The sequence below is a fragment of the Diospyros lotus genome, chromosome 8 (genome assembly GCF_014633365.1).
Source record: "Diospyros lotus cultivar Yz01 chromosome 8, ASM1463336v1, whole genome shotgun sequence".
In the NCBI taxonomy this organism is placed as follows: Eukaryota; Viridiplantae; Streptophyta; class Magnoliopsida; order Ericales; family Ebenaceae; genus Diospyros; species Diospyros lotus.
Genome location: NC_068345.1, coordinates 6,172,617 through 6,196,285, shown reverse-complemented (window position 1 = coordinate 6,196,285; position 23,669 = coordinate 6,172,617). Strand labels below are relative to the sequence as shown.

At 36.3% G+C, this 23,669-nt stretch overlaps 2 protein-coding genes across 6 annotated transcripts; one reads left to right on the top strand and one right to left on the bottom strand.

Moving 5' to 3' along the window:
- Window positions 1-1,987: 1,987 nt before the first annotated feature.
- LOC127808151 (uncharacterized) lies at window positions 1,988-16,227 on the top strand. Its single transcript, XM_052346556.1, has 5 exons — window positions 1,988-2,115; window positions 2,831-2,989; window positions 9,477-9,528; window positions 11,089-11,155; window positions 15,692-16,227. Exons 2-5 carry the CDS (start codon window positions 2,834-2,836, stop codon window positions 15,780-15,782), a joined length of 366 nt encoding a protein of 121 aa, XP_052202516.1. The 5' UTR covers window positions 1,988-2,115; window positions 2,831-2,833; the 3' UTR covers window positions 15,783-16,227.
- Window positions 16,228-17,359: 1,132 nt separating this feature from the next.
- On the bottom strand, window positions 17,360-21,796 carry LOC127807150 (pentatricopeptide repeat-containing protein At1g77360, mitochondrial). 5 transcript variants are annotated; one of them, XM_052344800.1, is made up of 6 exons: window positions 21,690-21,796; window positions 20,939-21,076; window positions 20,450-20,519; window positions 18,894-20,374; window positions 18,014-18,090; window positions 17,360-17,682 (listed from the first exon to the last, which is right to left on the bottom strand). In XM_052344800.1, exon 4 carries the CDS (start codon window positions 20,308-20,310, stop codon window positions 18,991-18,993), a length of 1,320 nt encoding a protein of 439 aa, XP_052200760.1. In that variant the 5' UTR covers window positions 20,311-20,374; window positions 20,450-20,519; window positions 20,939-21,076; window positions 21,690-21,796; the 3' UTR covers window positions 17,360-17,682; window positions 18,014-18,090; window positions 18,894-18,990. The 5 variants fall into 5 exon arrangements, with proteins under 5 accessions (XP_052200760.1, XP_052200756.1, XP_052200761.1 ...); XM_052344796.1 differs by having other exon boundaries at window positions 18,894-20,519; XM_052344801.1 differs by lacking the exon at window positions 20,939-21,076 and having other exon boundaries at window positions 21,690-21,704.
- Between the last annotated feature and the right edge of the window lie 1,873 nt (window positions 21,797-23,669).

Sequence of the window (23,669 nt, the reverse complement as noted above, 5' to 3'; positions counted from 1 at the left end):
GCGGAGTTAAGTCCAGATCGTTGAGTCATATTAGCAAGTGCAAAGCTCTCCCGAACCTAGGTCCTGGGTGTCGTTGTGTATTGTTTTAAAATTGTGATATAGATATATGTTAAGTAGGTCCAGGTGGGCCCAAGTGATGAATGGTTTTGTAAAGATCATGATGAGATGTTATAATAAAGAAAAATTATGGTTTCTAAAAGAGTTGTTTGAGAGGTTTAGTTTATGTGATTGTTCGATATCATTTAAATAATGACACTCTCAGGAATCTTCTATCCGCGGTAGGGGCTCTGGGAGGTGGGCCATTACATAATATCCTTTGAAGTTGATTTTACTTGAATTTTGATGATGATCTGTGTAATTTAAATACCTAACTTCTAGGGAATGCTGAATAACAATCATATTAAAAAAAAAAATTGAGAGTCTCTTAAGCCTTTGACGGGATAAAAATGATTAAAAAATAATATAAAATGATAATATTACTAAGGTTTGATCTAAATAAGTTTAGATGTGTTGAAACTTTAATTATCATCATCGATCATAATTTTAAAATAAATAGTTGCATTTACAAATGGATCAAGATTGAGTGCTCTTGTTTTCATTAAAATTTACCCATAATATATCTAAAGTTTAGGATAATTATAAAAATAATCAAAATTTGAGAAAATACAACTACTATGTTATTAGCAAATGCCAACAAGTAGAGTTAAATTTTAATACTATGTTACAATTTTTTCCGTGTCGTTAGTTAATATTAATTAAATATTTTAAACTAACTAAAATATATTTATATTTAAAAACTTTTTTTACTCTTAAACCTCGTTGTTAATGAGTTTAGCGACTTTCCAAAAAACAAATAAGTGGAGATGTAGTCACTTGAGGTAAGAAAGTATAGTGTTGACATTAATGTTACAACTATTAAGAGATAGAAATAAAAGAGATCTGATTATTTTTTTATTGACGAAAGTTTTCTTCTACACAAAAAGGAGCAAGAAAGAGAGAATTTTAAAATACAATGACATTTTAGTTTTTTTAAACAATTAATTGAGACTAACCTTGTAAAAATAGTTATTGTGTGTTTTTTCAAATGTTAGAAGTATCAAACGTATTTAAGTTAAACTTCGCGGGTTCGGAGGGAATTTTCCTTTCTTCAAGGGAGATTATATTCGCACCACTTTTTTGTTCTTTGCAGTCATTAAAAATTTATTTTTATTCTTTTACTTTTTGCTATCACTTTAATAACTCTTTGCAACTAATATTTTTCAAAAATACCCTCTTTTACAAAGCCATAACCATTCACACACATTCATCTGTATAACATATTTTCAAACCTTAACAATTTCGATTCACAAATTATAACCAAAATGCATATACTTTTATTAGAAATTCGTGTTCATCTTCATTAGAAATCAGTGTTCATCTTTTCTGGTCATGACTTTCATAAATTGCAAAATAAAAAACACATATATACATACATAGACACATATATACACACATATACAATACAAACACACACATATATATACACATGTGTGTTAGGGTTTGGGGTTCATCTCCTGCGACCATGACTGTCCCATGGTCACGGCTTCCTGCGTGTATATATGTGTGTGTCTCTCTGTGTGTGTATATATACATATATTTATGTTTGTGTATTGGGTGTATATGTGACTTTCAATGTATATATGTATATATATATGTATGTGTTTGTGTATATATGTGTGTTCTTTTACTTTTATATGTTTATCTATTTTTTCGTTTTCGACTGCATAGGATCAGGTGTGTTTTTTTGTTGTATTATTTTTATTATGAATCGGTGGGTGGCTACGTATGATCGATTGGTAATTGATTGATGGAAAAAATCACTTTGAGAGTAAAAATAAGTTTTCAAAAGAAGGTATGTTAGGTATATTAAAATATGACTCTTCAAATGTGACTGAGAATAAAACTTGGAAAGATTGTTTTATGGAACGTTTTTTTGACATATATACCCTTTACATTCACAATATTATCAAAACTGTGCCCCAGCTTGATCTTGTCACTGCCATAAAGCCCCAATTTATCCCGAAGAAGATCGGATCCCACTAGAGCAGCGATTCGACCTGACTAGGGTTTACGGAGGTAAGATCGTGATCTTCTCAATTTCTTATGTGCATATGAATATGTATTCGCAAAAATTTTATGGCTCTGCGGATCAAATCTAGGGAATTATCTAGTATTCGTTTGATTACTCTGAATACGGGGGGAAGGAGGGAGCAATCGAGATGAATTTGTTTTTGTTCCAGCGCTGATCATATGATCCTCGATGACTTCGATTTTCAGTAATGTGTCTAGAAACTAGAAACGAGAACAGAAATCAAGGGGCTTGAATGACTGCAAGCCTCTTGATTTCAGTAGTCTTCGCCTTTTTTGCTCTGTTTTGTATGCAACTAAATGAAGTTAGGGTTTCGTTTCGAGCAGTGATGTGTTGGTTGTTACTTTGCTCGAGTATCTCGCATTCTGACAAGAGATGAACAATATAAACTGTGAAACAAATTGTTGTAGTTTAAAATGAATGGCTCGTTTGGTGCCCTCCTAAAAGGGTTAAACTTTTCAGCTGTACATAAAATTTCAATGTCTCAAACTGTGGGTTAATGCATGGTTGGAGCATTTTTTTTTTTTTTATATCAAAATAAACTTTGCTGAAGTGCATTATTCTTTTGTAGTTTTCTCTTTGGGGTCCTGCCACGGGCTTGTGAATATAAATGGCTACGCATTAGTTGTTATTATTGTTCTTAGTAATTACCTGTTCGAACTATTTATTTATTTATTTTTACCTTCTCCATGCAACCTGAAGGCCATGGCAGGAACTGGGAGTTCCATGTTGTATTCTCTTCTTCTGCTCATTGTCATTCTCTCGCTGCAAGAAATGTATAGAGGGAAGTTAGCATCCACCGAGTTATTCACCATACTTGGAGGCTTTTCCAGTTCGCTTGTCTTTCTTACATTGCTGACTGTGAGTAAAAAATGCATCTTTTTTCTTGATTCTTTCTAGAGTGCCTCACAATCACCTGATTATTCCTATATGTGATTCTTGCATTGATTTATATGCATTACTGTACAAACTTTATATGCATTGATTTATTATTCCTATATGTTCTTATCCTTATTGAATTATATCTTTACATGGGCTGGTTATTCCGGCCAAATACTACTTTTGTTTTGCCTCCTTTTTGATGTGCATTATCCTTTCTCTCCTAGTTAATTTTCTTCTTAAACATTTTGCATTAAATACTCTACAGCTCAGTGTTTTTCGTGGTATTTTCTATTGTTGAAATTAAAGCTTTGGTTATAGAATTTCCTTTATGCAATAAATAATAAGTTTTAGGTTTCTTTTTGAAACTTCTACTATAAAGGGGAGGGGGGGGGGGGGGGGGGGGGGCATTGATTGGGGAGAATGATATAAAATGTTAAGAGTTTTGAGAAAGAGACAAAAAGTTAAAATATTTTATTCATGTGTGTTAGGTATGTATACACTTTACTAGGTACAACTTAGGAATCACTATGCACAAGTCTAAGCATGTACAATATATAAAGCTAACATTCCCCCTCAAGTAGGCGCATACGCATCATATGTGCCTAGCTTGGTACAAATGTAGTCAAATCGTGGGGCCCCGTAATGTCTTTATAAGAAGATCAACAACTGGTCATTAGAGCCAACGAATGAGCCACTAGTTTCTTTAGCAATCAACATTTGTCTCACAAAGTGACAGTTTATCTCTTTGTGTTTAGTAGCACTTTTTAATTTTTTGTCTTTTATGCACTTCACTTGCCCAAACCCATTGTTTTTTCATCTCTAGCGTTAGCAAACTTATTTGAGTTGAGTTGGTGGAATAAATTTTCATGAGCTTTTGACTTTATTTCACTAATTGCATTCTTTGCAACTTAGGAGTTATTACTTCCTGTTCTGTTTATCATTTCATTTTCATTCTTTAATTTGTTCTTTCAATTTCGTTCGTGAGTGTGTGCGGTTGAGAGTGGCATAATTTTCGTCTAAGAAATCTGATCCAGTGACCCTAGGTATAACAACTATAAAATTCTCCTCATTGTATGGTTCAAAATCTTCAGCTAAGTACCAATATATGCAACATTTGAGGGTAATTTGTTCTTTCAATATATGCAATATATGTAAGGTGTCAATCTTGATCACCTATAGGGCCTCTTGTATGTCCTGCAAATACTGGTTTGCCGTGGTCTCAAATAGGGAGTCCTCTTGTGGGCAATGTGATAATTGGTGTTGCACCACCATTGTGCCAAAGCCAACCATTGATTCTAACTCCTTTGCTTAGTAGAGCACATACACTTTAGGTATGTCTATAAGCATTGATTCACCCGTTCAGTTTACCCATCGATTTTTGAGTGGTAAGCTGGTGACAAATGCAATCCTATCCCCAGCCCTCGGAATAATGTTTTCCAGAATTGACTGGTAAATACCTTGTCCCTATCTAAAATCACAGCTCGTGGCAACCCATGCAGTTTGAACACATTATCCATTAGTCTCCTTGCCACCTTTGTAGCAATAAAAGGGTGTGCTAAGGCAATGAAGTGGCTGAACTTTGTCACTCGGTCCATCACTACCAAAATAGTGTCAAAACTTTCTGACTTGGGCAGTCCTTCGATGAAGTCCATGGTAACTTGTTCTCACGCCTGGGAGGGTATCTCCAAGGGTTGGAGAAGACCCGGGTGAGGTACCTGCTCATACTTGCATCTTTGGCAGGTACTGCACTTTAAAACATACCTTGTTACGTCCCTCTTGAGCCCTGGCCAGTAGAATAGTTGCCTAACTTGGTGGTAGGTTACATTCAACCCCAAATGCCCTCCAATGGGAGAGTCATGTAGGGGCTATAATATCTGCTCCTTCAGTTTCTCGTCCTCTCCGATCACCACCCTTCCATTATATCTAAGCAATCCTCCTTTTAGAACATATCCCGAGTCATCTTGGGGTTGTATGGATAAGATAAGCGAGCCAGAACCTCTTTGATCCAACTAGTCTGCTCATAGCTATTAGCTATGCCTTGCATCCAATCAGGCACCAAAGCTGAAATTGCGTGGCACCTCTCCTCGTCCTACCTTCTTGACAAAGCATTTGCCACTAGATTCTCCTTCCCCCTTCTGTATTGGATATCGTAGTCAAACCCCCTGAGCTTGGTAATTCCCTTACTTTGTAGCTGATTGTGAGCCATCTACTGTGATAGGAATTTCAAGCTCTCATGGTCTATCCTGATTGTGAATGGCCTACCCTCCAAGTAATATCTCCACTTATCCACAGCCATTAGGACGGTCAACAGCTCTTTGTCATAGATACTAAGGCCAGGATGCCCGGGGGCCAGAGCTTGACTTAGATAAACTATTGGCTTGCCTTCTTAAATTAAGATTGCCCCTACCCCTGTGACTCAGGCATCCATTTCCAATACGAACTCTTTAGAGAAATCCAGCAATGCCAGAATGGAGCTTGAGTTTTGGCCTCCTTGAGGGACTTAAAAGCATCCTCAGCCTTTACACCCCATTGGAAGCTATTCTTCTTTAGCAAACTAGTGAAGGGCTTACTAATCATTCCATACCCTTTGATAAACCTCCGGTAGTAGCCCGTGAGCCCTTGGAACCCTCTCAACTCCTTTAGGGTCTCAGGACTGACCACTGTTTCATAGCTGGAATCTTTTGGGGATCAGTGCTTAACACCCTAGCCAGAGATGATATGGCTAAGATACTCCACTCTAGCCTCTGCAAACGTACGTTTGGACCTCTTCACATAGAGTTGATGGAGTTTGAGGATTTCAAAGGCCTTCCTTAGATGGATTAGGTGTTAGTCTAGGTTTGTGTTGTAGATTAGAATGTCATCGAAGAATACTAGCACAAACTTGCGAAGGTAGGGAGTGACAAGTCTCTGGATCGAGACTTGAATTTCCGAACATATAAAAGAATTGAGGAAGAGAGAAAAAGGGGGGGGGGGGGGGAAAGAGAGATAGAAATTGGAGGGAGAATTGAGAGAGGAAATTGGAGAGAGAGAATTCAATATTATTTCCGTGAATGAATTCTCATCCTCATGCCTCTAGCGGTTATAGCCATCTCGTGAGGGTCTAAGGGTCATTACAACATAACTGAATCAGTTAGCTACTGCCTACTTGTAAAGGTTTTGAAAAATTACAAAATGGACCCTTAGGTCGTGACAAGGAGTAAAGATGCGGTTCATGAGGGCTTGGAAGGTTGCAGGTGTGTTTATAAAACCAAAAGGCATGACCAAGAACTCATAGTGTCCTTGGTGGGTACGGAAGGTTGTTTTAAGGCTATCCTCAGGGTTCATTTTGATTTGGTGGTACCTTGAGGTGAGGTCCAATTTGGAAAAAATAGAGGCTCCGACTAGTTCATCTAGGAGGTCCTTGATAATGGGAATGGGAAACTCATTCTTGATGGTTATAGAGTTGAGCTGCTTGTAGTCAATGTAGAACCTCCATGAACCATCCTTTTTCTTTACTAAAAGAATCAAGGAAGTGAATGGGCTTTGGCTTGGTTGGGTCAAGGATTTGGCTAACATTTCCTTGATTAGTTTTTCGATTTCTGCCTTTTGGAAAGGAGAATATCTATAGGTTCTGAGGTTGATGGGTTCACTATCTGGTTTGAGATGGATGGAGTGATCAAGGAATCTGGGAGGGGGAAGGGTGGAAGGTGTGGTAAATAAATCCTCAAACTCCATTAACAGTGTGTGAATTGGGCCATGAGGGTGTACTTGAGTGGTCGTTGGTGTTAGGGCCTGGTTTATGGTCTGCCCTCCACTCCTCTACTCGCCTACAACATATTCCTCTTCTTCCTCTATCTCCCGGGCATATGGGGAGTGTAATTGCCCTATTGATGTGCCCCCATGCTCTAATAGTCTTTGCAACCTTTTCCCCGTTATAGCGTTGCACTCCTCTACTTCCTGGCACCTCTAGGGTCACCTTCCGGCCCTCCTTATCAAACATGATTTCTAAAATATTGAAGTCTAATACAAGGGGGCTCACTGTCCGCATCCTATCGACCCCCAACACAATGTGGCATCCCCCCAATCTTAGGATCTGCAAATCAGTAGAAAATTCATGCCCATCCATCATCCACTTGAACCTAACACACTTGAATTGGCTCACCGTCCAACTCCCATTAGCTATCAAGACCGATAGGGGAGGAGTCTCTTGTACGTTGCATTGGAGGATTGTGGTTGTTTCCTCGTCTAGGAAACTATGAGTACTGCCATTGTCAATGAGTACTACAAGCTTCCTCTTCCCAACTACTCCCTTCACCTCTAGTACCCTGCCCGAGGCCTGGGCTTGCAGGGCGTGCATTGATATTTCTCCACCCTCTTCACCTTCAACGGGTTCCCCTTCTTCTTCTCCCTGGCATTCCATTGTTAACAACAACCTCTTACACTGATGCCCCTGACCATACGTCTCCCCACACCTAAAGCAAAGCCCCAATTGTCTCTTCTAATCTATAGTCAATGCCTTGGTTGGGGTTGGGGCAAGGGGGTTCCTTCCCATTGATCCATTTCTCTGCTAGGGTTAACTACTCCCTCTACTCATCCCACCGTAGGGAGTCTCCTCTCTACTGCCTTTGGAGGTTAGCCTATGCCTCTTAGCTAAGGTCTCCAAGGATAGTTTGTGAAGGCGAGCTTGCTCTGCTGCTTGTCCAACTGATGTTGGATAGAGCATTTTCACCATTGGTCAAATCAAATCGTCCAGCCCACTGATGAAGCTGGACACGAAATAGTCTTCATCTAATGAGGGGTGTGTAAGGGGAGAGCAAGGATCTAAGCTCTTCGAATCTCCCCTCCATCGTTCCCCTTTGTTTTAACTTATTGAACTCCTCAATGACATCAGCCCTTGTCTTCTCTCCAAACCTGTTGCAGAGGCCATTAACGAACTCCGGCCAACTCCACTCCGTCCTTCCTCGGCTCCAATTCTAGAACCAAGCTTCTGCGACATCATCCAAGTAAGCGGTCATCGTGTTCACCTTATCTCTCTCTACCACTCGGTACTAGTAAAACACCCTTTCACACTACCGGATCCACAAACGAGGTCAGTCCTTCTCGAATGGAGGGATGTCAATCCTTGGCCCTGGGATGGTGAATTGGTTACCTCCAATCCCACGGTTCGGATTGTCCTCTTATGCTTCTGCTTGTTCCCCTGTCTCCCCTTGATTGTTGGGCCTCTGCCTCACCCGCGGCGTCATTAGAGAATTGGCGCCGATGAGGCCCGGGGGGGAAAGTCAGTCGGGAGGCTGGTATGAGGTTGCCAAGCAAAGATGCTCAAGGCAGCACTCAATTGTTGGTTGAATTGCTAGCTTAATCTAGCAATCTCTTCTCGAAGTCCGCTCGTTGCCCGATTCACACTCCAGTTAATGTCCTTGTTCATGTTCCTGATGTCCAATTCTAAGAGATCTAGGCGATCCTCTACCTACTCCTAATACTGACGCATCCCCATTTCCAGGGCATCTATCTATGATTCTGTCTGCTCTGCTTGTTTTTCTTTTGCCATTTTTGTAGTTTATAGGTTGCTGGCTCTGATACCAAAATGTCATATCTCTGATTTGACAGATAGGTTCTCGTTGGTATTATCTTATTTATAGGAGAGACGGTTATTATAGTTTCTAAAACAGCTCAAGTGGCCATGTGCACTTGGCTCTAATCGCCTACACATAGTCTCTAGATACAATTGTGTAACTCCCCCGCTAATCATATGTACCCGATTACAAGATTACCCCCGGGTTGTGACATGGCCATACAAAAAGAAAAAAGAAAAAATGGTATTATATGCAGTGAGGTAGGAGTAGTGCCTACTAAAGGTAAGATGCGAAAAGATGCAACAACAAAGAAAAGAGGAAGTCTGTAGAGAAGACACTGATAAGGCGGGTGGATGAAAAAGAGGATGTTAGTAGAAGAAGACCAAAGAAAACTTGGTGGGAACCTCTTGAAAACCTAGCTAGAATTCATGAATGGATAGAAGACTAGAATTCATGTATGCAACCCTATCTAGTGGGATTAAGTCGAGTGATTGTTGTTATACATATTTGTTTTCTATTTTAATTTTATGCTTCTTTCTTCTTTTTATCTAATTTACTGAAATGTGTGTATAGATGGTGGGCAAATGCGCCCCATTTAAATATTTTAAAGTTCATCAAGTAATAGGAATATTTAGACACTTGTCCGACACATATTGGCCTGTGTCAAATAAGTGTTGATACCTGAAAACGCATGCACTGAGTTGATGTTCATGACTACAGTTAGTTTCTTTAGAGGCATTACTTGTTGCATCTTTTTTCTTCTCTCTCTCTCTCTCTCTCTCTCTCTCTCTCTCTGGTTGTAATTTATCATTTTATTTTGGACATGACTCACATGTTTCAATGACTTGGCATGATAGTGATGTGTATAGAGTTGGTCATGGTACTGTGCACTCACTTAACTTCATTTTTTGCAGTTCATTGGGAATTATCAAGAAACTATTGGCGTCAAGACTGGGTGGGGGGCCGGTAAGCTAATTTCATTTTTTCCTTTTTCAGAATTCTCAATGTGATGATTGTAGATTAGTTTAGTGAAACAAGAATAAGGGAAGCATTTATAAATTGTCTGTATCCCTAGTCCTTCATAGTTTTCTTACTATTATTAGTTTCTCTTGAAATTCTTGATATGTTCTTAACATTATGCCTGTAGACTGTCTAGTGGAGGCAGAAATGGACAAAAATGTGCATAGTGCATTGATGAGGTTACGCCTATGTATAGCTTTGTGTTAAGACCTATGGTGTTTTGACCCCTTGGATTGGCCATCAATCTTTTTGGTTAAAGTATATACCTCTATTTCATAGATGAGTTTGGGGGATCATTAAAGTTCAAAGCTTAAAGTTCATAATAGGTGAGTACCAATTCAATGCCCATGGGCATGATTCCACAATTCTTGGACAAGCAGCAATGGCCCACAACCTACGTAGAAAAGAAATTTCAAACTTGATATTGACTTTAACCTTAAAGTTACTTGTTTAAATTGCTGCTACAGCACTGCTTCTTGACTGTTGAAACTTTTTTTTTTTTGTTTTTGGCGGGGGGGAATGAAATTCATTTTTTTTATGTTTATTTTTTCTAGGCTAATATTGTGGAGTGATTCCTTAATTCTTTATATTAGTTGTTGTTTCCAAGTAGATCAGTCAGAGACATGCTAGATTCATCATATGCAATTTGAATTTGTATTTGATGAGCTATTTTTTTCCTCCTGGATTTTCTAGAACCATGGTAAGATGCTTTAGAGCTTCTTACTTTATTATGCATTTGAGCCAGATAGGCTACTTGTGAGATGAGTAATCTGTGTTATGTCATTGTAATAAAGTCACTGTTTATTTCACATTTTCAGATGCATCACGGGCACCATATTCGTTCTCGATCAGGTGTAAACCTTTTTCATGAAGCATACTTCCTACAAAAGTTTTGACCAAATGTATCAAAAGAAAAAAAAAAAGAAAAAAAGCTATGGCCAATGCCAATGCCAATATATTTGAGAAGAAGTTTTACCCAAACCTTCTTCAGGATCTTTTTTCAGATCAAGCAATATGTATTGGCTGTGGTACAGAACATTTAGTTGTACTTGGTTGAAGAAAAATGAGGACAATGAGTTTTGGGATTGAACTAAGCAGCTAAAAATTTTATCCTATGATAAGTCTCTGTTTATAACTGATTACTCCGCCGCACGTCATAAATTTCTGATCTGTCATTCAAGATTCCTGTGATTGTTATCATAAATATCTTATTGTTACTACTCATTTCTGAAGTTGAAAGGTTTAGTGATATAGGGAAAAGAAAGGCATTCCTTTTTTGGTACATCTAGGTGCATTGCAATTATTTTGTTAGCTTTTATTTTTGCATGTAATGATTATTACCTTCTAATATAAAACTGTTTTCTTAGCTCAAACTAGATTAGGTTTATTCTGAATTAGTTTCTGCCTAAGAAATAATGAGGTATAGGTAGTTGCTTTCCAGCATTGCTTACTCTGATGAAGTAATAAAGCACTTTAATTAAAATAATGGCTTTTCTCCCTTTGCAGTTATTTTCTCAGAGGCAGTTGCACTTATTGCTGCTAGCACTGTTCATCGAGTCTGTATCACAACATGGTAATGCTTATGAGTTCTTTCCTTATAACTTTTGACTATATGGTTTCGTTTTTCAATTAAAACATGGAAAGATATGATATTTGAACAGGAGTTAAATGGTATCTTGACCTTTTTCTTTTTGATAACTTGTGATATCTTGATTAATTGTCTTAGTTTTTGATGGATGTGGTGAGAAAATAGATGCAAGCCCTAATGAAGTTTTGGTCTTCAAATGAAAGGAAACCACATCAAGCTATATTGCTCTTTATGAGAGCCATGATATAAAGCCTTGCTTTTTATGAAATCTTTTTCATGCTTTTCCATAACAACAAAAATAGCATTTCAAGCCTTTATCTATGTGGGGTCAGCTACGTGAATTCTAATTCTCCAGTTATTTCTATCAGTCTTATTTTTTGAGGCTTTTTTTTTTCTTTTTACTTTTCCTTGTTTTTCCATGAGAAAAAAGAAAAAAAAAAAAGATATTATTAGAAAATCAGTACTAAAAGAGGGTGAGCCTAAACAAAAGACCAAAATCAAAGACCAAAAGGTCTAAGGGGCATTTGGTACAAGAGAAGTTTTTAGATTCTTAGAAATTTTAGGTTGGGAATCTACATTCCAATTTTTAGTACAACTTTTTAAAAAAAAAAAATCCTGGGAAAATAGCATTCCCAAGATTTATTTTTAATCAACTTTCCCACAAAAAGATTTCCATGGGAGGGTTGGGAATCTTGAATTCCCATGGACTAGGGGAAGTTTTTAACCAATAAAAAAACTAAGACACCCATTACCCTTTTATAACCCCGTACTCCATGTCCCTTGCCCTCTTATAACCCTATAGCCCAATATTTTATATACTAGAAGGAATTTATCATTTTTTAAAAAAAAATCAAATAAAGGTAATTTTGAAAAAATAACATGGATTTTCAGGAATGTTGTATTTAAACCAAACATAGGAATGTAAGATTTTTAGAAAAAAAATACCCAACATTCCTGAAAACGTTTAAACCTAACTAAATATAGAATTACATAAATTTTGGGAATTAAAGATTCTGAAGAGCATTCTCAGAAATCATGAATATTAGAAATCTAAGAACTTCTCTTGTACCAAACACCCCATAAGGGAAAGGGAATGCTCTCCTTCACCAACAAAAACATCCCTTCAAATTATTCTCTATCCTAAAAAGCTCTACAATTAAATTCAAGCTAAATGATCCAAGTGCATCTCAAGCTCCTCTTGTGGCAAGCCATTCTCCAAGGTCTAACGACCTCTGGAATCATAGTTGGCATAACCCACTAAACATCAAAATAGACCACACACAAAAAATAAAAAATAAAAACACTAAATATCTCACTCTACTATCCAATGTAAAAGGAAATGGCCAACAGAATTCCTATCCTTTTTCTTTTTTTGGTGTAAAAAGCACTAATATACCAACATATTGCTTCTAGTCCTTGAGCTATTAGAAGTGAGATTTGAGCCATGAGAGGCTAACTGAAACTACACAACAACAACAGTTACAAGCCTTAATCCATTGATTTTAGCTCTCCAATCATTTCTATCCATGGATGTATCCTTATGTAAGGCTATTCTAAATAAAGACATCTTCAATGCATGAGGCTTTTTGTTTTGCGATAGTTGGGGAAGGGTCATTTTTTATATGTAACCTCACTCTTACTTTACAAAGAGGTTTCCACAATTAAAACTCATTGTCTTTCAATCATAAAGAAGCAAGTAACCTTACCATTGCAACCAAGGCTCACGCACAAGGAGAACCGCAGTGACAAAAAAAAAGATATCCCTATTGCACAAGGTCCCACACTCTACAAATGTGAAGCAAGGGTCATTTTTATATGCAGCCTTACCCTTGCTTTGCAAAGAGATTGTTTTTATAAGTTGAACCTGTGACCTACTCATAAAGAAGCAACCTTACCCTTGTTACCAAGGTTCACCATCTACTAACTAAATAACCAAAAAAGAGAAAAACCCTCAAGAGGAGCTTTTGAATACCAAAGAACTTTCCAAGGTGAGTTGAAAACTTTCTAAGAAAGTTGACTCATCATGCTTGCAAAGGGAATTATAGCAAGAATGCACTAGAAGAAGAAATCACCTCTAGGAAAGCACCAAAGGCATTTGTCCTCCCCACTCAATTGATAATGGTGCTTCAAGAAGTCAAGGGAAAAAAAGATGACTAAGAGTCAACTTCGTCTTAAAGATTGCTCCTAAAAGGAGGCATCGCACTAAGCCTTTCAAAAGATGAGAAGCAATTAAGTTAAAACTAATTTATCTCTAGTAATATCAAATATTTCAAGGAAAAGTTGCACAAAGAGGTCTATGAGCACAAACAATCTTTTGCCAAAACTGTGGGTAAAATGCACTCGACGGTCAACACTCTTGAGGTTTGTCCTAAAAACAGATGATAGCCCTTACACGAGAAATTACAACATCTATTCTTGCTGTGGAAACCTTGTTGCACTTTCCCCTTGCCAGTAGTTAATACAGTTAAATTTTTTGAAAAACACCCAAAATTCCCCCCCCACCCCCCCTCCCTCTTTCTCCCTCTCCCAACAATGTGACAATGTGATGGGAGCATTACATGATTGGGTGGGAGAAAATGTCATATTCTTTATCAATCTGAGATGAAATGTTAACACCTAACAACAATATAAGCATACAAAGAATTAAAAACTCAGTGACCTTATATAAGAAACAAATAAGTTTAGGGTCCCACGCGTGTGTAAATTGATTTGAGCAAATTCCTTGCACTGTAGGTCAAAATTTTATCTTGTGTCATTTGTTATGGCTCAAAAACATATACTTCCTAGAGAGGCAGAATGTCTTTCTTCTTAGAGTACATCTTTAGGTGTTTACTCTATGCAAGATACAGGGATCAGCTCCCCACCCCACCCCTCGCCTCCCCTCCACTACCATTATATTCACACGTTGTACTATGTTGATAGAAGCAAATTGACCATAGACTTGTCTGGGGGCCTGTGCCTAGTACACTGCCAAAGTCTTGGGAGGATATAGCTGGCTCTGAACTGGCACATGTGCTCCGTAAGTCTAGTTTTCTTCCTCAGTGGAGTATAATATGGGGAGTTGGCAGTGAGCTACTGAAAGGAAGCTTGTTGGGAATTATGGTAGGCATTAAACACAAACAGATAGGAAGGGAGAGAGCTGGGATTCACTAGAGAGAGTTGTGGTGGATAGAGAGTTTTTGAGTATTCTGAAGGAGACTGTAGAAGCTTGATATGCTAATGTTGTTTCTCTTCTCCCAATGATTGATGGCCTTGATTTATAATGGAGAGCCTAAGCTAGAATCTGACTGAGTAATGAGTGAGGGTCTTGACAAAAATCTTTAAGTCTAGCTTATGATCTGCTAGCCCCTAGTAGTCTTGTAGAAGACCTAAGCCTTGCCTTATGTATTTTGATAAATCAGTAGATAGAGAAATTTATATTGTTTCTAATTAGGTTGGAGTGGTGTATATTTAAGATAAGATGTGAAGGGTGCAATTAAAATAGTTTGGACATGTGATAAAAGAACAAATAAACTAGCATTCATAGTGAAAGAGGTACAATAGAAAGACCGAAGAAAATTTGGTGGAAAACATTTGACATGACATGGATATAATGTCCATGCAGAAGATATGGTCAAGAATGGAGTTAATTGGAGAGTTCAAATTCCTGTAATTAACCTGCTTAGTGAGACTAAGGCTAGTGATGACGATGATGATTGATGACAGAGAAATTGGTGCTTAAAAAGGCAGGTTTATGTGTACAGTAAATTTAAGCCTGTGTTTTCACTCCATTCCTCTGTTTTGGTACAGAACCACATGAAATGAACTTCAAATTTTTCTAAAAGGTGTCTTTATGGAACTTGTTTTCTGGAAAACCAAAATGAGGGACTAACCAAGCACCTGATTCATGGTGATCAAACCACACACCTGACTTATAATCTTGGAAGCAAAAAATAGAAAATGAGACGCACGAAATGCCTCTGTAGTAGTTGTTCTTTTTTTTTTTTTTTTTTTTTTTTGTTATAGATGAGAACTCACAGCCGTTAGTGTACATTGGATAAATATATCGGGAACATGCAATACCCCACAAACTATATGCGCCAAGTAAGCACAAAAGGAGGTATGAGTCCTAGTTATAAAGGAGGGCGTTATAACTTCCTACTCCTGGACCCAGCCCTTGAGGGGTAATGAAATCCATTTTCATCTACATATTTTTTGTGTTCATGGATGAGTTCTTGCCTGTCCGTATATGATCTTCTGTTTTGTTTTATTCTTTTTGTTACAAGGTTATGGGACCCTTTTAATGTCATACTCTTGACTTAATGAAAAGAAAATGACACTGTACAGCATTTCATTGTTGCTTTGCAGTTTTGTTAAGTGGGTGAGATGCATTATGCTGTCTATAACCACCTGACCATCCTTTGGAAAACAACAAAAAAATTATTACGGCAACAAATTCAAATGCCTCCAGAACAGCAAAATAGAAACTTAAAAAATGGAAATGCTTGCCTTGCTCTATGATGCTTTTGTATTCTACTGCAGCTTCTTGTTTTCTGCTGGACTCCTCTATGAGACCAACAAGCTTTCTGGGACGATGCTTTCAAGAAGTGAATCTAAAATGAGGAGACACTGAGGAGCACAATCGGTCTTTCGGAGATTTTGTTAAGTTTCTCCAAGTTTAAATTTGTGACTTAAAAACATTATCGTGAGTTCAAGTAGATTGTTGACAATTATCTATTTATCGCATGACACTGTATTGTAATGGGAACACCAGCCAAGGAGACATCGATGACACATTTGGTTGGCATTCTGAACCCCAGAAGAGAAACCAGGGAGAAGCTTTTTCTTTTTCTTGTTTGTTTGTTAGGAGGGAAGAAGAAGCTTTTCATTGCAGACCTTTCAGGTTGACGTCATTGTAGGTGAAGGAGTCTTGATGCCAAATCTAACAAGGGGGGGAGTGCCTTGGCAATAAGAAAGATAGTGCGTGGTCTTATTTTGCCCAAAAAAATTAATCACCAGTGTGTGAGACATCTATTTATTTTCATTGTTTTCACGGTAAGGAAAAAGCTTTTGCATTACTTTTCATTCCTTATTTATACCAAACAAGGTTTAATGTTTATGCATTCCATTTCCCTTGTTCCCATTCCATTGTTAACTCGCCTAACAAGTCAAGCCCTTCACTGTGCGTAAATGATATTTGGTTGTTAATGAATGTTATGCTCACGTGTAGACCGTTAATTTTTCTCCAATTATTAAGATCAAGTGTTAATATTTTCTCTAAGATCTAAGTGATAATATTTAAGGCTTGTTCTCTTTATTGTTTTTAGATTATTTCTAATTTTTAATTTTTTAAAATAAAATAAAAAATTGTAAAACAAATTTAAAATAATAAAATATTATTTTAATTGTTTTCAGTCAAAACAATCTTTAAATTCAAAATATGAAAAACATAATTTATTTTTCATGTTTTGGCTTTAAAAAAGAAAAAAAAAATCTTAAATTTTAAAAATAAAATTATATATTTATTTAAAATTTAAAAAATATAATATATTTATATTATAATTAAAAATATATAATAATATTTAATATAAATTATCAATAATTTATTATTTTATTTTAAAAATAAAATGTTATTAAAAATAATTAATTTTATCATTTAATAATTAAACTTATTTAAAAAATATCATAAAATAATTTTTTTCATTTTCTAATTTTTTATTTTCAAAAATATTTTTTAAAATAATAAAAAGAACATATTTTCAAATTTTTAAAAACAAAACTATCAAACAAAAAACTAAATAATGTAACGAGAAAACAACCTAATATTTTTATCAAAGTTACGTTGGAGTCATGTAGTCCAATTCATTAGGAATGAAACAAAAACAAAATACTATTTATTTCGAAATGTGTAAGTCAAACATAAATTAATAACAAAAATAGGAGTAAATATCATTGATTGTTTTAGTTCAAAGATTAAACAGAAAAATTAAAAATAATAATAATAATAATTAAGATTTATTTGATACGAAAGAAATAAAGTCCGGTGGATTTATTTAAAAATCTAGGCTATAATTGGACGCAAGAAACCCGCAAGGATTATATTATTATGCAAATTACAGATAGCTTGTTGCACGATCAAATTACATTGGACTAGGGCAGTTCCTTATGATGCCCCAAATTATTGTTCTTCCCCTCGACGCGCCTGAAAGATAAAACAAGAAAATCCATAGAAGGAAGATTTTCTATGATGAGAAACAATCAACAAAGTCCATAATAATGCTTCAAAGTTCTAACACAAAGCATATAAATTAAGAACAGAGATGGAAGCAACCATATCTTTTGCACAAAGTGGCTACTCAAAACTGTTAACAACAGAACCAAACATACACAAATGAAAGAATCATAGAACACCAAGCACCCTCCTCTTGACACTGCATCCACCTGAAGCTTAGGACTTTTTTTTTCCCCGAATGCCCCCCCGGCGAGACCAGATGCTGCCCCGATTTTCAATGAAATTAACACCACAAGAATGTCTGATGCACAGCTCACAACAAAAACAACACAAACTTGAATTAGGGCGCTTTGAGAGGTTTATAAATAGAAAGAACGAAAGCTACCTAGAACAAGCAAAGATGCTATAACTTTGACTTCTAAGAAAGCCAGAAACAAATTAGCTAGCAAATGAAATTTTTACAATCTTTTTTCACCAATTAATATCAGATATTGAGAAGAGGATATAGCAGCCACTCTTCGCCCTTAGGCAAATATTTAACTTCACACATCAACCCTAGAGTTCACCAAAAATTGATCTGATTACAAAATAAAGGGCAAGTAGAAAAGACTACCTCGCATTTTAGATTTTACCTTAAAAGTAGATAGTGCCTGCCTTCTTTTATGGCCCTCGCTTTTTTAGTTCTTTCACTATTGCTTTTATATTTTGCCTGCACCAACAAAGTGAGGAATCGTTTCGTTGAGATTATAGAAGCTGTATACACAGTTGAGAAATTCACCCCACAGAAGTGATTTACCCTTACTAGCATTTCAACATCCATAATGGATAGATTTTGAAGGCTGATAAAAGAGGACAATGATGAGTGTCCAGGCTGGAATTGTAGTTCAGCAGCTTGTTAATGGGTTCAAAAACTTAAGAAGCCACTTTGCAGAATTTCATATGTGATTACAGCACATCAGGTTGGGTTATTTCAGTTGTGCCTCTAGCAAGTTGATCATTGAAAATGGCACATTCTCAACAATATAAATTGACTTTTGGCAAACAAACATGGGACTCAGTGATCAAGGAGGTCGGATTTTGGATGAGTGCTTATGAAGCTTAGCATGGTGGGATATTTGTGAACACAAGTAGCACTTCAACTTGCTTTCGTGTTATCTAAAGATCATTGGAGGTTCCTAACTAAGTAGAAACAAAACTATAAATCTGTTAAGAAAAACGAGATATACATCCAACAAACGTAATCAACGGATTTTATTTTTCATTTCAACAAAATTGAATGTTGCACTGCTCTCCCGATAACTTTAATGGCCAACCTAGGGGTCCTTGTATATTTTTAAATGAGGGCAATCAATCTCCTAAAGCAGGGTTCGCAGGGAGGTCATTGCACTACACCATCCTTTTTCGTATAGACATGAAAATAAAATTTACAATTATTAAATAAAAATGGTTAATGTGGAACAATCGCACAAGGTGACCGTGTAGGCCGATAAAAGGAGAAAGATGGATGGTGACCTGTCATTGTAAACACCAGTCTCTGATTTCCTGCTGCTAGTGATCCATGCAAAAAACAGTCTTGACTATTCATTAGCACGTTTAGTACAGGGTGCCCTCAATCACATAAGGGTTCCTTGACCAGAAGATTCAATTTGTCGTTCAGAAATTCAAGCACGTCTTGTCTTCCTTCTTTTATGAGCAATTGTCTTAGCCTCCCAAATGTCACCCTTGATGGCCGCATTCCTTTCTCTATCATCTCTTCCATTAAAACACAAGCCCTTGAAACATCACCCTTCTCACACAATCCGTTTATTAGTGCAGAAAACATGTGCATGCTTGGAACAAAATGTTTTGACTTCATGTACTTCCAGACCTTATGAGCCATCTCGAGTTCATCTGCTTCACAAAATATCTTTATCATCATCGTATAGGTGTCTGCATCTGGCTCACAAATCTTGATCATACGACGGAAGAAACTAAAAGCTTCATCAGTCTCACCACGGCCTATGAAGCTGTTTAGAATGATATTGCAAGTCCTTGAATTGGGTGTGACCCCCTTGGTATCCATGTCATGCAAAACCCTAAATGCATTCTGGAACTTGTTTACTTTACAGAAAGCACTTATCAAAGCATTGTACACAGCCACATCAGCCTTGACTCCATTACTTTCCATTTTAAAGAATGTATCAACAGCATCTTCAATCCGATTCTCAACTCCATAAGTATGAATTAGAACACTATAAATAAATGTCGTTGGCCTACAACCCTCAGCACACATATTCTTAACAAGTTCAACAGCTTCATCGACCCTTCCAGCTTTACAGAGAATGTCAACAATAATGCTGTAGGTTACTTCATCGGGATTGCAACCCATGTCAATCATCTCCCTGAAAATTTCCCTTGCCTTTGGCAAATTTGGAGCCCTTCCCCACCCCTCTATCAATATACTGTAGGTTTTTAAATCAGGAATGTATCGATCTTTCATTTGATCAAAAATCTCTTGGGCTTTCCTCACGTTCTTGGCTTTACACAGAGCACTCAACAAGCCATTAAATGCTGCTAAAGTTGGTGGCACATCATATTTTTCCATTATGTTGAATGTGTATATTGCCTCCTCTATCTTCTGGGCCCTGGCATACTTTCTCATAATAATACAAAATGTCTCAATGTTCAGTATTCTCTTGCTCCTCATACTGTTCACAAGATCCCACACAATTTTATATTGCCTTATCTTGGCCAGAGACTCAATCATAGAGTGGTAAGCTCTGATGCTGTGCTCATACTTATGTTGTTTCCCAGCCCATTCAAAGAACCGATATGTCAGCATTCCAGCATTTTCAAATCTTTTGAGTACTTCTTCAACAACATCTGGTGAAACCCTTACCCCACTCTGGTCAAGGAGGGTATCAAGCCCTAATTTTGGGCAAGAGATCATTATTTTGCATATTCTTTTAGTGGTATCAGAAACTTCTTCTATTGCTTCACTTGAACAGTACAATCTGGTCAGCATCACCCTTCCTGAGTTTAGTTTGTTGCGACAAAAGTGAACTTTGAACGGCATCTTAGTCATTTACCTTCTTACTTGACTTCCAATTCTTTTATCTGTTCTTGAATCTTAATCACTTCTGCTTTCTTGTCATCCCACTGAGTAAACAAGAAACAGAAGAATAAACAAATTGATCCGTAATCTATATAAACCCAACTTCATTCTACTGGGGACAGAAACCTTTTTCAACCTTGTACACATTTTCCATGCAAACCTTTGGATGCCTAATTACAGCTTGAAGCAAATTGAAAAGTACTCCTAAACATGCAAGGTGTTATTTTGAAGTCGCAATCCTAGCAGTAGAGGTGTTCCTCTACATTCTCAACTTTTTTCTCTTACCTTTTTTTTTTTGAATAATGTACTAATTGTACAAGCTAACCCCACATAGTGGAATCAAGGCTTGATATGATGTTTTTCTTGTAATACAGTAATTGTACAGGGGAAATTTTGTCGTTCTGTGATATGGCACATAATAGAACTGGGGATGGCTGTAGATATTTGGTAATTGAAGAATTACCTGAGTTTAGATAATAGAACTTCCACAAAGAAGACAAATCAGGCTCAATCTAAATGACAAAGCTTTCAAGGCCAACAATTCGGATTTCCACTTCATAGTCACATAAAGAATTGGATAATGCATGCAACTTCCAGTGAACTGCAGAAAGAGAACCAAATTCAGTTTTAGAAAGTTACGAAAATAGGGCATACCTCAATATTATTGCAAATATATTGGGAGTACAATAATGGGCTTATAACTTCTGTATCGTAGAGAACTGAATCTTCATTTAGGGGGAAAAAAAAAAGTGATTTTGGACAGTAAGATAGAATCTTAGCAGAAGTTAGTGGAGTTGAAAACAGAAGAAAATATGAAAGGGTTTGACATTGAAACACATAAATTACTAATCATGTATGAACCCACTAAACTACTCAATGCAAAACCCACTAATCATCTTATTCATTTTCTTGAAATTAATCAAACATATTATCAAGTTAGGCATTTCTTCAAACGGGTGGATCGCAGGCTAAGCCGAACATAGCAGAATGAGCCAACATACTATCATGTTAGGCACTTCTTCGTCTGTTTGATTTTCATTTTCCAGTCCAAAAAAATGAAAACAGAATGGAAACAAATGGAAAAAATGAAAGCTATCAAAAAGCCTTCTCATTTTCAGTTTCAGCCAACCAAATACAAAACCCATTTCAACACTCTCAAAGTATCAACAGCTTCCCTCTCTCGATCAAATTGAACTCTCGCACGAGAAACGCACCTGACGCATCGTCGGCGACCAGTCCGTCCATAGCCGTCCACGGTCCGTTGTCGTCGTCCTCTCCTCTCCTCTCTCTCTCTCTCTCTCTCTATCTATCTCTATCTCCCTATATATATATATATATTCGTTTTTGACTTCTCTTTTCAATTTTTTGATAACAAACAATAAAATTAAACATCTTTAGTTTTTTTTTTTTACATAAAAATTAAACAAATAAAATAGAATAGCAAACACCAAATGAAATGAAGATTTATGAGAGAATTTTCAAGGTTTAATAAATTGATACAAATTAATTTTATAATTTTAAAAATAATTAAATTTTCTAAAAGACTACACTTTTACTATATTTATTTTTTTCCTCTCTCTTATGTCCTGATGCGACTAAATTCAAGAATAAATAAAATTATTAGGTGACTGACTCTCATTCCGATCATAATTGAAGTGAATCCACCATCATTCATCATTGGGTTGCAATCAATCTAAACATGAACTAACTCAATGTCGTTCATTTGACTTCTCTAAAAACGCAAGAAAATGTACTTCTTTAATCAAAAATAGAAAAGCTTTATAGACAATCATTGCATTACTTTAGCAAAAGTTGATTCTTAAAGAAAAAGCAATTTTAATGCGTTATGCTTATGGTGATGATGATGAAAAAGTAATTGATCGATAAGAAGTAATCAAGGAGATGAAGAAGGTAGTGATATAAGGAAGAGAAGAGATGAAAAAGTAAGGTATATATATTTTTTTTCTCTTACTATTTATTTATTAGAATATGATATTATAGCCTATCAATCTCTTTTGTAACCCTATTTCTCTCGGGACGGGGTTGCTTGCCAACTAGTAGGCCCTAGAGAGAGGAGTCATGGTTGTCAAAACCATTTCTTCGAATTTGGGAAGGCCTCCAATGAGATGGAGATGAGAGAGAAAGAAATTTGAAGGTATTTTAGATATTTAAAAAAAAGTAAAGAGTTATTTTTTAATAATAAAAGAAAATTGAGTTGCGGTCATGAAAATCAAAGGGAGGTCAGTTTTATTTCTAAGACATAGGGGTGATAAAATGCCTTTTTGCCAAACCTCAAAAATGCTAGGTGAAATTTACCCTTGAATCAATGGATATGTTTGCATTTCCTCTATCACTTATAGTCACCCCATTTCGACAACTAAATTTTATATATGAAAAATAAAATCACACACATTATTGGTTTCGTCTCCTACTAAGTTTATAGTTTTGGTACTTTTCTTTTTTTTTATTGATGAGAACTCACATTATTATCTTTCAAATGTGCATTATGTAAATTTATCAGACATGTATAAATTACAATAGCCCATAAACTATGTGTACTAGGACTAGATAATAGAAATTTAATTATATGTGATCTCACCCCCAAAGAGGTTTGTGCTTCATACTTAAGCTAAAATCTATAAAAATTAGATATAGTGTAATCTTAAAAAATTGTGCAAATTCATAATTTATTGAGATAATTAAACCAATTTGCTTCCAAAATTAGAGAGGCTTGTTTCTTATGTATCCTTACCCTTCCTATTATGTAAATAGGTTATTTTCGTAACTCTAACTTGTAACTTTCTAATCTATTATAAGAGATAGCATAACTGCCAAGGAAGTGGCATAAATATAAGATTGACTTAAATTTGAATAATGCCAACCACAATTTCTTTCTTTTAAGAGAACGATAATGAACAGAAATAATATTAAACCCTAAAAGAGCAATAACTAACACAAATAAGTGTTCTTGTAACATGTACCTGCAATGCAATCACAACTGGTATATGCTAGTAACTTTCAGGAATTGGAGACCACTCTTGGTGTACGGTTGCCTCTTGCATTGGGAAGAGTTGGGTCATGACATTGAGTAATCAATACATATATACATTCTAGGAAAAATTTTCAAGAAAAGAAAGAAGAAGAGGGAAACAGGCACCATTAAAAGGCTAACTAGAGAATTCATTGAAGCAAAT

What these genes read in the sequence shown, in the direction of transcription:
- LOC127808151 (XM_052346556.1), top strand. Translation starts at nt 2,834, where the DNA reads ATGGCAGGAACTGGGAGTTCCATGTTGTATTCTCTTCTTCTGCTCATT. An exon ending in TCTTTCTTACATTGCTGACT is followed by an intron (nt 2,990 to 9,476) that starts GTGAGTAAAAAA and finishes CATTTTTTGCAG; the next exon opens with TTCATTGGGAATTATCAAGA. An exon ending in CAAGACTGGGTGGGGGGCCG is followed by an intron (nt 9,529 to 11,088) that starts GTAAGCTAATTT and finishes CTCCCTTTGCAG; the next exon opens with TTATTTTCTCAGAGGCAGTT.
- LOC127807150 (XM_052344796.1), bottom strand. Translation starts at nt 20,445, where the DNA reads ATGACTAAGATGCCGTTCAAAGTTCACTTTTGTCGCAACAAACTAAAC.